General features: G+C 33.5%; 2 protein-coding genes across 2 annotated transcripts; both read right to left on the reverse strand.

Moving 5' to 3' along the window:
- Positions 1-613: 613 nt before the first annotated feature.
- Positions 614-1,725, reverse strand: LOC145010345 (uncharacterized). Its single transcript, XM_078968902.1, has 4 exons — positions 1,409-1,725; positions 1,264-1,347; positions 1,002-1,184; positions 614-727 (listed from the first exon to the last, which is right to left on the reverse strand). The coding sequence occupies exons 1-4, from the start codon at positions 1,712-1,714 to the stop codon at positions 614-616; spliced, it is 687 nt and encodes a 228-aa protein (XP_078825028.1). The 5' UTR covers positions 1,715-1,725.
- On the reverse strand, positions 1,725-5,260 carry LOC145010346 (uncharacterized). The gene is made up of 4 exons (XM_078968903.1): positions 2,775-5,260; positions 2,638-2,684; positions 1,831-2,523; positions 1,725-1,735 (listed from the first exon to the last, which is right to left on the reverse strand). The coding sequence occupies exons 1-4, from the start codon at positions 5,258-5,260 to the stop codon at positions 1,725-1,727; spliced, it is 3,237 nt and encodes a 1,078-aa protein (XP_078825029.1).
- Between the last annotated feature and the right edge of the window lie 11,534 nt (positions 5,261-16,794).

Below are 16,794 nucleotides of genomic sequence, written 5' to 3' on the forward strand. Positions count from 1 at the left end.
CGGCGATAAAAGTCGCTGGTAAAAGTCCCAAATGTCGCCGGTAATGATAATAGCGGCGACTCGTCGCCGGTAATGAGTCGCCGGTACTGACTCGTCGCTATTGATCAATTTGTCGCCGCTAAAGATAATAGTCGCCGCTATTAGTATGTCGCCGCTACTGACAATTGTTGCCGCTAATAATCTTGTCGCCGGGAATGACATATGTCGCCGCTAGTAGTGTCGCCGGCAAAAGTGTCGCCGGTAATGATAATTGTCGCCGGTAAAAGTGTTGCCGGTAATTTGTTTTTCAATTTTTTTTTTAAATAACGATTTTCGTTGCCGGTGATAATATCGCAGGTAAAAGTGTTGCCGGTGATAATATCGCAGGTAAAAGTGTCGCCGGTAATAACAATATTCGATTAAATATCAAAACCAATAGTGTCGACGCTAATTACAAAACAAACATTCTATTAAATATCAAACATAATAGTGTCAAACAAACATCCTATTACAAACAAACATCCAATATACAATTAAATATCAAAAGTCATATTATCCGAGTAGCAAAACAACAAAATTTTTACATTCTACTAAGTAGCAAAACGAGACAACATATGCAAATAAAACCCATTCTTTACATACCCTCATCGCTGTTCCCATCGTTTCCTTGATTGTTTTGGGATTGAAAAAGCGAATAAAGCTCATCCCTACATGCCGGGTCGGCGAGCATTGCACGAAGATTTTCCAACTACATAATTAATAACAATATATATAAAATTATAAGTTAGATCGTCAAACATAAACAAAGTACATTGCTATATTTTCCAACTACATAATTAATAACATAAACTATCAAAATACATTGTTATTTTTAAAGTAAGATAGAAAACCAAAGTACATTGCTATATTTTGCACTTGGGACAAAAACTAAATTACCAAACTTTTTAGCAAATAACCACCACAAAACCAAAACTACCAAATCAACATGCATTTTACGATGCTAAAGTAGATTGCTATTTTACCTGTGATGGTTGTGATGGTTGCGAAGGTTGTGGAATCGTCGGGAGACCAGAAGGTTTGCGGCCAATGCCTCTAATGTGGCCACGTCGCTCTCCTAATACTTTCTCGAACGTAGCTCTTTCTTGAGTTGGCGTAAACTCACTTTCACCTTGAGTTTGTTCTAGCAGCTCTTCAACTAACCGATTCTGTAACTCCCAAAAGTGAGTAACAATTAAGTATAAATAAACATTTAAATATATGATAAAATTATAATTAAATACTTACATATTGTTGTTCCGATTCAGCAGTAACAAATACACCATTCTTATCGGTATGAGCTTTGCGAAATGTTTCCACTCTCTTAAGGTTCTGTTTAAGTTTAAAAATTAGATTATATTTTAAATAAATAATTACATGTATCGTACGGTACCTTCTTATAGCAAGTACTGCTATACGAGCTCGAACCCCCACGATTCACAATTGTTTGCTTTTCACGGATTTTTTTGTTCCTTTCTGAAGCAATTTTGTGTTCGTCAGTTTGAAAATACTCAACTGTCTTCTCCCAGTTATCAACAAGCATACCATCCGGAGGATTTGCCAATGCTCTCGGGATATCTTCATACCCTCCGACCATGTTGAAATATTCTTTTGCGTCGGCTTTACGCTCTCGAAAACCTCTTAACAAGGCTGCTTGAAAACTCTCTGTCAATAAAGTAGCTTGTGCATCCTGGTACATTTGATTGAGATCAAACTTTGTCTACAATAAAAAAAAAGTTAACCAAGTAAGAAACAATTATAGTTAAACCTATAAAATATATTTAAATAAATAATTACCGCTAAATGTTGTAATACAGTGTCCTTTGTTGTAATCGGTGTCATCGTAATCAGTATCGCAATCAGAAACATCATTGACTCTACCAGTTGGCGGAGGAACTTCAGATGCACTTTCTACATCAACAATGACTCTAGGAATGTTTTGAAAGTACATGCTGAAATCGATAAAAAGTGGAGCATCGGATGAAGAGATATTTTGAAGTACATCGACATCGTCTACATTTTCGTGTGAGACATTGTCAACATTTTGAACAAGGTCATCGTTCGATGGTAGATCCCAAATACTTCGATGATTAACATGCTCGACAACACACCGATGGTTATTGTTTGGCTCTCTGATGTAGAACACTTGTTTGGCTTGTGACGCATATATGAGTTGATCATCTTTGTATGCTTCGCGTCGTGTGTCGATACTGGTGAAACTATCACTAGAAATAACTCCTATTCGAGTATCAAACCACTTGCAACGAAATAGTACAGTTGAATAATCATGTGTATACCTCAACTCTATAATCTCTTCTAACTGGCCATAATACTTCTCGCCTTTCTCACCCACCGCTAAAACCCTAGAGTTTTGTGTTGTACGTTGTGTGTCACGACTAAGTACCATAAACCTAACACCATTGACTATGCATGCGGTGTAAGAATAGGCATTCATTTGCGGGCCCATTGCAAGAACCGACAACTCTTCGTGGAATTCTGGAGATTTTTCTATTTTCATTTGATGAACCTAACAATTATAAATTAATATGTATTATGTATTCGTTAGATCAATGAAAAAAATTTGTTTATTAATTTATATTACCTTTTCACGAAACCAATTACGAAATTCTCTCTTTTCATCACTTTGGGGATGCTCAGATTTGAATTTCCTATGTTGATGACCAAAAGATATAGATTTTAAAAAGATAAAATAAAAAATTAAGAATGAAAGTTAGAGATAAGATTAATTACTTGATTACTGTCTGACTTCTTCACAGCTATTCAATACAAACCATTCCATGTTATGCATTTCCGTTAAATTAAGAGTTTTGATTTGAGTTGTGCTGGTCGGTCGACATTTAGACTCAAACATCCAAAACTTTGTTTTTTCAATGACAACATCTACATTTCTTTCCGGACGATTCTTTACATCTCGAAGGTACATTGAACAAAATGATAAAGCTTCTTCAGCAACATAACCCTCAGCTATAGAACCTTCTGGCTTCGCCTTGTTTCTGACATAGTTTTTTAGTTTTTTCATATATCTCTCGAATGGAAACATCCATCTCATACAAACCGGGCCTCCAGCAATTGCTTCATCAGGTAAATGCAAAAGTAAATGAACCATAATGTCAAAAAACGCCGGAGGATAAATCAATTCTAACTTGCACAAGATTGCAATAATGTCTACTTTTGCTTTCCTCATATCCTCCACCTTCAATGTTCTGGAACAAAGTTGCTTGAAAAACGTACAAAGGTCTACAATAGGTGTATAAGTATCTTTGTCTAACAACCCTCTTACTCCAATCGGTATCAAACGTTGAATAAGAATGTGGTGGTCATGTGATTTCAACCCAATAATGTTAGTATTGGTATCGTTCACTTTCTTACTAATGTTAGAACCAAACCCATCCGGCAGCTTAACCTCTTTTATAAATTGACAAAAGAGTTGTCGACTAGATTTCGTGAAAGAGTATCTTGCCTGGGGTCTATGAAACTTGTCACCATTTTTTTGCAACCATTCATTTCTCCGAATGTTTAGAATTCTCAAGTCCTCTCGTGCATTTGATGTGTCTTTGCTTTTATCGTTCATTAGGAGAGTACCTAACAAACTCTCATCCACATTTTTTTGGACATGCATGACATCTATGTTGTGTTTCAACTGTAGAGAAGACCAATACTCTAGTTCGAAGAAAATGCTTCGCTTCGACCAGTTCAACTCATAATCTTGCCGCTTTGGCTCCCCGCCTCCATGCTCAGGATGTTTACCCGGTTTACGAGTTAGTAGACGACCTAGTTGCTCTTGTATGTCATCATTATTAAAGTGTCTCGGAGCGGGTCTTGTCTCTTCCATCCCATTAAAGTCCAACCTCTTTCTTAACGGATCATTAGCATCTAGGAAACGACGATGACCGATGTATATGACTTTGTTTGTTGCACGGTACGAAGGAGTGTCTTCATTGCAAGTAGCACATGCTCTATACCCTTGCCCACTCCAACCCGATAAACTACTACGAGCTGGCCAATCGTTTATTGTCCACAACAACATAGATCTCATCGTGAAGAATGTGTTTGTCGCCGCATCTTTAATACGTACGCCTGAGTTCCACAAATGTTTAAGCTCTTCCACCAACGGTCTAAGGAAAACATCCATATCCTTACCTGGAGCTTTCGGTCCTGGAATCAACAAAGTCAACATGAATGATGACTCTTTCATACAAAGCCAGGGTGGCAGATTGTATGTGGTGAGTATGACCGGCCATGTGCTATGTGGATTACACATGTTTCCAAATGGATTGAAACCGTCAGCTGAAAGACCTAGGCGTACGTTACGGGGTTCACTCGAGAAGTCGGGGTATTTTTTATCAAAATCTTGCCAATGTTCCCCATCAACAGGATGAATCATCACACCATCTTCTGAACGTCTGGTACTATGCCAAATCATATTTTTGGCAGTGTGCCTCGAACAATATAAACGTTGTAGTCTAGGGGTCACAGGAAAGTACCGTAACACCTTATGAGGTACTTTCTTACCCTTGGTGTTTTTATCGATCCATCGGCTCTCTTTACAAACGGGACAAACTTGCAATGAATCATGTTCTTTCCAAAAGAGACAACAATCGTTTTTACACACATGTATCGACTCATACCCCAGGCCAATAGACTTTAGTTTCTTCTTGGCTAGATAATGTGAAAGGGGAACCTTGTTGCCTTTGGGAAATGCTAATTGCAAGAGCTCAAGGAGTTGATCAAATGAACTATCAGTCCATTTGTTGTTCACCTTGATATGCATTAACTTTGCTAGAAACTCAAGGGAAGAAAAGATGCAACCAGTATACAATTGAGTTTCCATTTCCTCCAACAACTGTGCAAAATCATCATCCACACCGCTACCCCTTGTATTCGAGGTTCCTTCATCGAGGTTGGTATCATTTTCTCTCGACTCCCACATCACATTGTCGATTAAATCGGCCATTTCGTTACTTGGCAAGACGACGGGAGGAATAAAAGATTCACCATGATAGATCCAAATTTTGTACGCCTTACTGAAACCATTTATAAATATATGGCGTTCAACTACAGTCGGGTACTTGAAGTAACGATTATCACATTTTTCACACGCACATCTGATTTTACCATTACTATCAACGTGCAACTTCGACTTCTCAATAAAAGCTTTGAGTCCTGCTTGGAACTCGGGATGGTTTCGATATGGATTAGTAGTCCAGCTTTTATCAATAGACATGATGTTGCTGAAACATAATTTTGGGTTTAGAGTTTAGTATATAGAATTAGCGTTGTTTTTTTTCAATCCACATTTTTTTACATCTAAAATAATACAAAAATTAAGTAATAAAGAAATGAAAAAAATAAATTAAAAATTTTTATTTATGCATTTTTTTAATTAATTTTAATTAAAATTACTTGTAAGTTAGCTTGGGTAAAAACTAGAAGCTTTCTAGTTTTTGTATATAAGTTTTTAAACAATTTTATAGTTTTTTTTTTTTGTGTTTTTTTTTTTTTTCAATTTATAAAAATAATGTATTTTTTTTTTCAATTATAGCATCCTACTTATAAGAAAACCACATACTTTTACATACGTATTATGTTGTTGTGTTGTATTTTTTACCGTCGAGATTAAAATGTATATAAGTTTTTAAAGATTTTTATAATTTTTTTTTTGTTTTTTTTTCCAATTATAAGTTAACTATATAACTTATTGGTTAATTAATTTGGAGTTAGCTTGGGTAAAAACTAGAAGCTTTCTAGTTTTTGTATATAAGTTTTTAAACAATTTTATAGTTTTTTTTTGTGTTTTTTTTTTTTTTTTCAATTTATAAAAATAATGTATTTTTTTTTTTCAATTATAGCATCCTACTTATAAGAAAACCACATACTTTTACATACGTATTATGTTGTTGTGTTGTATTTTTTACCGTCAATATTAAAATGTATATAAGTTTTTAAAGATTTTTATAATTTTTTTTGTGTTTTTTTTTCCAATTATAAGTTAACTATATAACTTATTGGTTAATTAATTTGGAGTTAGCTTGGGTAAAAACTAGAAGCTTTCTAGTTTTTGTATATAAGTTTTTAAACAATTTTATAGTTTTTTTTTGTGTTTTTTTTTTCAATTTATAAAAATAATGTATTTTTTTTTTCAATTATAGCATCCTACTTATAAGAAAACCACATACTTTTACATACGTATTATGTTGTTGTGTTGTATTTTTTACCGTCGCGATTAAAATGTATATAAGTTTTTAAAGATTTTTATAATTTTTTTTGTGTTTTTTTTTCCAATTATAAGTTAACTATATAACTTATTGGTTAATTAATTTGGAGTTAGCTTGGGTAAAAACTAGAAGCTTTCTAGTTTTTGTATATAAGTTTTTAAACAATTTTATAGTTTTTTTTTGTGTTTTTTTTTTCAATTTATAAAAATAATGTATTTTTTTTTTATTTCAATTATAGCATCCTACTTATACCAAAACCACATAGTTTTACATAATACATAAGAAGGTGAAATTCACATACTTTTACATACATATACCACATATACATCAAATACAAATACACACAAAATAACATCCTATTTAAACCAAATACACATAATTTCACATATATACATAATAACATCCTATTTATACCAAATACAAAAGTTTCACAATCATATATCACATTTACAACAAACATACATACATTCACATACACACAATAACATTCTACTTATAACAAATACATATAACTTCTACTAATATACCACATATACATCAAACACACATACATTGGAATATATATATACCAAATTCACATATATTCAAACAAATACAAAATATACAATCCAATTTTCACATATGACAATTATCACATAATTTCACATATAAATACAACTTGAAGCTATACAACTAATTGCAATTAAATAACCACAAACAAAAAATTGAATAACTTGCTTCTAATCCAAAACAATACCACCAAAAACAAAAATATGAACAATTTATTATCATTCAATCACTACATAAAGCTACAAATCAAAATTCATACAAAATAAAAAAGAAATCATAAAAGAAAACTTACCTTTCTTCAACAAATGGAGGCACCTACAAATTGATCACAAAGCTTTAACCACTTGCTTGGAACAATGCTTCTAATCCAAAACAACACCACCAAAAATAAAGAACATGAGCAATTTATTATCATTCATACAACACAAAACTGAAATCATCAAAATAAAACTTACCTTTCTTCAAGAAATGGAGGTAGAAATTGATCCCAAAGCTTTAACCACACCTAGGGACACTTGCTTGGAACAATGAGGGGAGAAATTTGCTAGAAAGAAGCAGATTGAAGAAGAAATTGGAAAAATGGTGAAGGAACTCAAAGCAAACAGAAAGGGAAATGAAGAAGGTACTGTAATCTGCGTGCGTTTTTTTTTTTTACTTGGGATCATCAATAGCGGCGACACCTTTAGCGGCGACGCGAGGTCAATACCGGCGACAATTGTTAATAGCAGCGACAAACTGGAGGGAAGGGTACCGCGTCATTTTTAGCACACAGTTAGCGGCGACATGCGTGTCGCCGGTATTAGGTTAGACCAGATAAGGCACCCCACCCGTTGGATTGGATATCTCATCGAACGGTTGAGATGCAATGTAGGGGGAAAATGCGGATTCGGGTGACAACCCTTTAGCGGCGACACTTTTAGCGGCGACTATTGGCTTTACCGGCGACTATAGCTATAGTCGCCGGTAAAGCCAATAGTCGCCGCTAAAAGTGTCGCCGCTAAAGGATATATTTCTTGTAGTGTATTAAGGTAGATCACAATATTTTTTAGTAATAAACAAAACGGAAATACGTACTGTCAGGTTTTGTCTCCATGTAATTGCAAAATTTTGAACATTTGTTATTTTTAATTAAAGATAACTGTGGCTATGTTTATCAACCATTATTGCAATGTATACATTCATTGCATGAAATACAAGTTATTATACTGCCTTAATTTGCTTTTATTCTGTGTTTAATTGCTATGTGTATTGTACCGTGGTGTGTATGAGAATGTGACACTAATTCTATTTTTTTTTAACATTTTACATCTTAAGTCCATGTAGATGCAAGTTAATGATTAAATTTGCACAACATTAGTTAATTTCACATTTTAACCCTACTAACCCGAAACCCGATTAACCCTAACCCGACTAACCCGTACGTTAATTGGGTTGGATTTAGGGTTAAAAAAGTTTTTAGAAAAACCCGACTAATCCGACCCATTTAACCCGAGTGTGAATGATTTATTTTAGAAATTAGTTTCTAAAGACAATTAGCTTTTATGCAAATAGTTTTCTACATCTGAACAATTATACATAAGAGTCATGCTAGTAGAAACGAAATCAGTTAGTTTTTCTTCGGCGGACAATAATTAGTTCTAATTTAGCAATTCAATTTCTTTATGACAAACATTGTATTATTAAATGTTTTCATCGTTTTTTGTATGTTGGATTTGTGTTTTTATATGCTATCTATTGTGTTAAACTTTAGATCTATGGTTTTTAGGGTTTGTGGAGGGATGGGAACCTACCGACCACCAACATTCCAAAGAAAATTGTGGCTTCTTGATAAGCTCTCCAAAATGTGATGTTATAATTGGTTAGTTAAAAAGAAACTGAAAGTGCAAAGTTAAAATTGATTAATTAAAAAAAAACTAAAATTAGAATTCTATAATCGGCTATATTTTAAAAAAACAATTTCGTTGTTTTTGGGTGGCAATTTCATTTCAGTTAGTGGAGCCTAGTTTCCTTCCGACGATCACTTTCAGCTCAACTGTTTCATTTCGGATACTTATATTACAAAAACACAAATTATATCGTAAGTAATTACTTGGATTATTGTCTATTTTTGGAATCATTTTGATGTAAACCATAAGTTTATATTTTGTATTAGATCTAATTATTAATCGTAAAATGAATGCACATCAAATTGATCAAAATTTAATTCAACTGTTTCATTTCCGAAACTTGTCATATTACAAAACATGATTGTACGTAATTATATATAGTTGATTTAGTGTCTATTGTGAAACCTATTAGATATAAATCATAGGTTTATATTTTGTATAAGATTCAATTATAAAAAAAATGCACTAATTATTTTAATTCTTTCTAAATAACAAAATTGAACCAAAAACTTATGTTTTATCTAACTATAACACGAACAATCGATAACTAAATTTTGATCAACAAATGATTATGTAGAAAATAAAAGCATGAAGTGTTAAATAAATATAAGTGTAGAATCAATTATCATTTAAATACACTTAATTTATTTTAATAAAAACAAAATATAATTAAATATAAATTCTTACTCTAATGGGTCCGGAACCCGATAAATAATCGTTTAGCAAATAATATAAAAATCTAAAATTATATAACTGAAAATTATTAAGAAAACATAAACATTGATTACCACAAACAAATTTTGATATATACATGTTTAACGATGTTTAATGATGCTTTGGAATTGATACTTTTTATTTAACACGTAATATAGACAGTTCAATAATTAATACTTAAGAAATTATTATTCAAAAATTGGTGCTTCGTATTCAATGAAAATTAAATTTCCCCATAAAATATGTCAACATTCATCCATCCGGTAACTATGTTTTATAGTATATACTAAAAATAAAAAATCTATTATAATTGAGTTTTAAAATCAATCCAAAAAATCAAAAGGACAATTGGTTTATCATGAATTTGAAGAAAAATATAAAATTAAACAGTTAATGTGATGTAACTACAGTAAAAGCTAATAAAAAACAAACTACTTGTGAGCTTCTAATGATTGATCGTTAAAGACTCGACACATTATACCAGGCAAAATTAAACATTTTCACCCGTTATACTCAACTAAGTAACCTTTGACTTTCCTTCCGAATCTAGAAGAAGATTTTCAAGCTACATTTTGACAAGAAAGAGTGTTAGCAGGGAATGAGAACTCAATATAAATTTTCACATTCAAATAAACCATTTTCACAAGAAAGACTGTTAGCCCGGTGTGAAGGAATGAAAATCTGAAATAACTTTAAGAAACTATGGGAAATGTGAGAGTAGCCCGGTGTGAAGGAATGAAAATCTGAAATAACTTTAAGAAACTATGGGAAATGTGAGAGAGAGAGAGAGAGAGTCTACTGTGCAACATGAAGAAAATGGTTGTGATATGGTAGAGTTATAGCTTCGAATATTCTACACAATTATAGGTGGTGAAAAAATCCTAAGAGTGGGTTCCTCTTTTTAGCTTAGGATGTTAAGTGTTGTGTTAATTTAACTTACTTCCCATATATTAATCCACATGATTTAAGCTTTAGAAAATGAGATTTCTATTTTCCTTTATTGAAAGTCGATCTTCATGATTCTCTAACTCACATGACAAATAGAGATTTTATAAATGAAAACCTGCAAAAATATTCTAAATTAGATAAACTTCTTTATAAGGTTAGGTTGTTGAATCTGAATATCACAATGAAAATTGATGTCAACAAATATGGGCCTACTTAAACTCTTATCAAACAGACCAAAAGTGAACAATAAACCACATACCACATGGAAAAAAGAGAATTTCAAAAGAATTTTTTTTATAGTGAAAGTATGATAATATAAAACCACATGGACTAAAAATAATGTAAAATTAATCAAGGAACAAAAATCATGCTATAATAAGCATATAATGTTATAAAATATCTAGGTAGGATGCTTTGACACTAACCACCAGATGACCAAATATCATGTAAAAATAGCTACGGACTAAAAACTATGATATAAAAAATTATATGATTCTATAAATATGTCAAAAGGATGTAAATGATACCATAATACAACACCAACCCAACATAAATTTAAGAAAAAGACAATTGAAAACATGAACACTTGGAATCCAAGCAAGATTAATTTAGCAACTCATGACCAATGGATGAAAGCCATGAAACTATTGCAAGGTTGAACTTAGGCAAATAGATATATATACCAAATATACTCCTAATTTATTTTCTTTTTGGTTTTATCATTAATGGAACTTAGATGAATATCTATTTTATTGCATAATCATTATTGACAACCATATATGTCTCATATTGCTTCCAATATTGTTCTTACAGAGCAACACACAATCAAAGAGTTACTAAATGCAAATCATCAATGCCCATTTATATTAAAAGCGGTTTATAGATGGACACTACATCAAATATTGTCACACCCCGAAACCGAAGGCGGAAACGTCTCGGGGCGGAGGTGAGTTCATGTTAATATCATAACCAATGTACATAGTAAGCGAAGTAACACACAAAACATTACATTACATAGATTTCATTACATCAGTTAAAAAGTAAAGTAGTACAAGTTTTATATATACATATGTATCTATGAAACTTGTGCTACTTTACTTTTTAACTGATGTAATGAAATCTATGTAATGTAATGTTTTGTGTGTTACTTCGCTTACTATGTACATTGGTTATGATATTCACATAAAGTCACCTCCGCCCCGAGACGTTTTCACCTTCGGTTTCGGGGTGTGACAGATTGGTATTAGATCCGTTGTTTATAGTGAACTGAGTATACCAAACCTTACATGGTATAAGACTATAAACATTAAGGGGCCTAAGTGATCTGAACTAAAAGTATACTTCAAAATATAAGTATTTTCAAAAACATACAAGTATACCTAACCGCCGAGATCTGTAACTACAAGTAGAAAAAAACATAAGTAAATGGGTGTTGTATGCTGCGGTTAAACCTGGGCAGTTATGTAGTCGTGTCTAGGGTCAATATAGCCTGATCAACTATATTCATTCGAGACACAACCAACATGTGCCCGCGAGTGACTGTGGTGTTCAACATGCCTAAAACTTACCCGAATATCCCAAACAACGAGCCGTCGTCGCAATGAATCATGAAATACTATGGGAGTATTTCTAGATCCAACTTTGTTGTAGAAAATTCTCATTCAAGCGTTGCCCCTCGATCATTCCTTTTCCGCCTTGATAATTCATTCTTGCTTTATCGCTCAATAGAATTATATGTCTGTCATAAAGAGATATCCCTTGTTTCATATCTCTTGATCTAATGCAGTGGACTTACCATCCTCTTTTTCCTAATCATTTTAGATCGAAATGTCTCCAAAGAAAGGACTCGACTCAAGGAACAACAACTCTCCACCGCCATACTCTCCTCCTTTCGACTTCGTCTTGTTTCAAACAGCTGTTACTACTGTAGTGACGGCCGCAGTGACATTTTTGAACCCTAGCAGGTCTAGTGGACCAGAAAGTAACACCTACCCCCCAAAACCATGAAAATGTTCAGGAGCATCAGGATGAGTGTGATAAGAGGAAGAAGGTTATCTGGAAAAAGCGAAAGGGTTAGAATTCACAAGGACCTTCCAAGAGGCATGAAACTATGGCAGTTCAAGCTGCCGCTACTCCTGTTGCTGTGTCTACAGTTCAAGCTACTGCTACTCTAGTTGTTGCGCCTACAGCTCAAGCACCTATCACTGGGTATGCTGGATGTCACCCTTGGTGCAACAGGTGCAATTATCACCATCGTATTCTTGGCCCATGTCGAGAAAAACTCTGTAACAATTGTGGCAAGAAGGGCCACCTTACCCGAAGCTGCAGAAAACTAGCCCAATTAATCAATCAAGCTTCCGGATCGAGTACCGTTCGAGCCTGCTATGGTTGTGGAGAAATCGGGCATTTCAAGCGAGACTGCCCAAAGGCAGCAACCACCAACAACGTCAACAACGCCGAGATGGTATTAGCTATAAGGCAAGAGGAGGCAACCGTTGATCCTACCACCGTCGCGGGTATATTTCTTCTTGATAATTCTTATGCCTGTATTCTTTTCGAATCTAGTGTCAAGAAAGTTTTATTAGTCATTGATTCAAATATCTTCGTAAACATAGCCCTTGTCTAATAACCAAAACATTTACAGTCAGCATGGTTACCGGTGAGAATGAGTGCACTAACGGCTTATCCCCAAGCTGTATCCTTACCTTGAGTAATCATTCTTTCCTCATTGACTTGATTTCAGTTTCAATAAAGAGCTTTGATGTTATCTTTGGCATGTATTAGTTGAGTCCTGATCATATTGATACACTTTGGTATGAAAAAGTTATTTGTCTCAATTTTTCCTTCTGACCGAACCCTCATGATATATGGTGCCAAGCTTAGCTCAAATCTTCGCATCATTCCATGTATCAAATCTCGAAAACTTCTGCAAAAAGGAGTGTTAGGTATTCCTAGTCCATGCAATCAGCGAGAAACAATAAGTTAAAGACCTCTAGAGCGTCCCCGAAAACTGTAGTATTCCTGATATATTCCCGAAGAGCTCCTGAGAATTCCTTCTGAACGTCAAGTCGAGTCTCGTATCAACTTAATCCTGATCACTAAGAGTTCTTATTGATATCCTTCGGTCAAACCATTTTCCCTTGATCATGTAGTGAGCAATGAAAGCGTACGCGTGAATCCTCCTAAGGTCGAAGCAATAGAGAATTGGTCGGCACCAAAGACACCCATAGAAAACCTGTCAATTCTTGGGTTTCGCCAGCTAGTATGGCAGACCCATTCAAAAATTTCTTCCAGAATCACCCAACCCTGAACTACTCCGACACAGAAAGGTCTACCCTTTATGTTGGAGTAAAAAGTGAGATACATCATTCCAAGCATTGAAGTAAGACTTATACATCAAACCTAACCTGTCTCTGCCAGAAGAAACAAAGGACTTCATTATCCTTTGCAGTACGCCCAATCAGAGTTTAGATCATGTGCTTAGGCAAGAAGGAAAAGTTGTCGTTCACGCTTAAAGACAAACTAGAGGCACACGAAGTTGACTATATATATATATATATATATATATATATATATATATATATATATATATATATATATATATATATATATATATATATATATATATATATAGCCTCCTTAGGAATCAGATTTATTCTGTACACATACTAGGTTATAACCCGTAGACACCACGGTTAGTGATTTGTATAATGTTGCAAGAAAATAAAACTAATTTATAGAGGTGTTAACAGGAAAACTAAATGCATAATGAAAATATTTTGATATAGTAAATAGCTAAATGAAAGTATCTTGTAATTTTTTGTTTTGTTATAAAGTACGATGTTATGCTCAACAATTAAATGAAAGTCCCTTGCTATTTTTTGTTCTGTTATACATTTTACTTACATTTTGTACGATTACTACATTGTAGTTTTCAAATCAAAACTAGAATGCTACTTCTTGCAATTAGGATGTTATAACATATCTTCATTTGATTCCTAAACATGGTAAATACAAAAAAATGTTTTTTATTATAGCATTATATTAAGCAATTATTTTTCCATTAAAAACTATTAAGGAGAGATACAATTATATATATATATATATATATATATATATATATATATATATATATATATTACTTGTAGACAACATTTTGTTCAAGTGTTGGGCGATAGATTTGTAATTTTAATCATCCAAGTACGTATTAATAGATGGCTCCTTATTTTATATGAGAAATTAAATATCTTCCTACTTTTGTTCCTAAAAATCCTCCTACCCAATTAAATGATGATGTGTGTCATATTAGTATATTAAAATATCATTAAATTAGCATTAAATGTTACACATGTCACTATTTCATAGGGTAGGAGGATATGTAGGAACAAAAAGTAGGAGGATATTTAATTTCTCATTTTATATTTATACCTTTGTTTCTTTTAGTATGAACAATTTAAACCAATAGATGTGGCAAAATTTGAAACTACTGATATGAATTGTCTTCACTGCTTTTGACAAAATTGCCCCTATATATATTTGATTATCGTCAAATGGATTTATTTACATCTGAGAATAAGTGGGAATGACCAACAATAAACCAATGTATTTCAAGTTTTTGATACACTTTCTAAAAAATCCTATGTATTTCCATTATTAGAGAAGAAGAGAAGATCTACAGTTGGTGATTTATAAACAAATTTAAAGTGTTGGTACATGTGATCATTTTTTGTGCTAGTGGCAAATTAGTTACTAAAAAAGTAATATGTTATTAGTTCAGTGTCAAGGTGGTCATTTTTGGTCATTTTTTGTATATGGGCATAATTGTGCAACTTGGAATTGTTTCAACAAGCTTCTTAGAAGGGTTTTTTTTTTTTTTTTTTTTTTTTTTTTTTTTTTTTTTGCAAAAAATGCATCAGACATGCAAGTTCATGCTATATAGTATTTAAAATTGCAAGTTCTTTGTTATTAATAAACATCAAGTTTTTTAAAAATAAGATCAACCTCACTATTCCAGTTTTCTGTCATGCATATTCATGAGAATGCATAAGCATGCTTGCATTTCGAATGGGGAGATTCACACACACACACACACACACACATATATATATATATATATATATATATATATATATATATATATATATTGTAACGCTCCGTTTATTTAAATAATATAATAAATGTAAGTCCTAGATTAATTGGTGAAGAATTTTGATAGTGGAGGGCTATATGGTAAGTTTTGGACCTAAAATGTAAGGAAATTATGGAGTTAGGGGCTAAAAGGTAAGATTTTGGTTTAAATTGAAAAGAAATATAGTGGGGAGGGACCGATATTGGTAAAATGGTCCAAAGTTTAATTAAAACGCGGGTGAACCCGTCACCCTTATGTGCAGCCTCCATATTTAACCCATGGCATGCAAAACCCTAACCCTAAGGATTCATTTTGCCGCCACGAGCCACCGCCGGCCACTACTAGGGTGGTTGTGTGTGTGTGTGTTAGTTAGTGTGTGTGTGTGTAATGTTGGATTAAAGCTTTGTAATTGTAATTATCAATGAATAATAAATTAAAATAATAGTAACCACCACCGTAAGGTGCTGGGCGCCGCCGTGAGCCGCCATTGACCACCACTACCCGAAGTGGTAGCGGGTGGTGCCCTACAAGCAAAACCCTAATGGACCTAGCCAAAACCCTAATGGGCTTAATGATTGATTTTGGGCCTATTGGGCCATGTTTTGATGAAAACCTTAATGGTGAGTATTTGGGCCTTGGACTTATTGGACCCACTTTTGGGCCATTGGGATTGGATTGTGAATTAAGTCCAAACTATTCCATGCCATTTATCTAATAGAGTAAAGGACTTAATGGACTAAGTCCTTAATGGACTAATTGAGAAAATCCTAATATTTGAGAAATTATTGGACACACACACACAAGAATTATTTAATAAGTAAAATATTAAATAATAATCATTGGTAGAAATTAATCTAAGCAATAATGGACTTAATGGATTAAGTCCTTAGTGGGTTAAGCTCTTAATGGGTTAAGTAAGAAACACTTAGCCCTACTTTTTATTTTATGTGAAACCCTAATGTCACATGGGCCTTAAGTTGGGCTCTTCAATTGGGTATTGGTAATTGGGCCAATAATGGGCCATCCAAGAATGATTATGGACTAGAATATTTAGTTGGGCTTTAGGGTAAGACCCATATGAAGAATTGGGCCCAATTTGGAAAATTGGGCCATAGATGTGCCATAGTTTGGGCCTAGATGGTTGTATGATAATGAGCCCTTAAAATGAGACCTGTTGGACTGGACTGAACAATTGGGCCTTAAAGGAAGTCTATGTAGAGGTTTGGGCCCAATTTGGAAAATTGGGCCATATGTTGGGCTTTGATCCCTAGTTGACTTTGGGCCTATGGTTTGGACCTTGGGATTGGGTAAGCCAAGC

The sequence above is a fragment of the Lactuca saligna genome, chromosome 8 (assembly GCF_052625555.1).
Source record: "Lactuca saligna cultivar CGN05327 chromosome 8, ASM5262555v1, whole genome shotgun sequence".
In the NCBI taxonomy this organism is placed as follows: domain Eukaryota; kingdom Viridiplantae; phylum Streptophyta; class Magnoliopsida; order Asterales; family Asteraceae; genus Lactuca; species Lactuca saligna.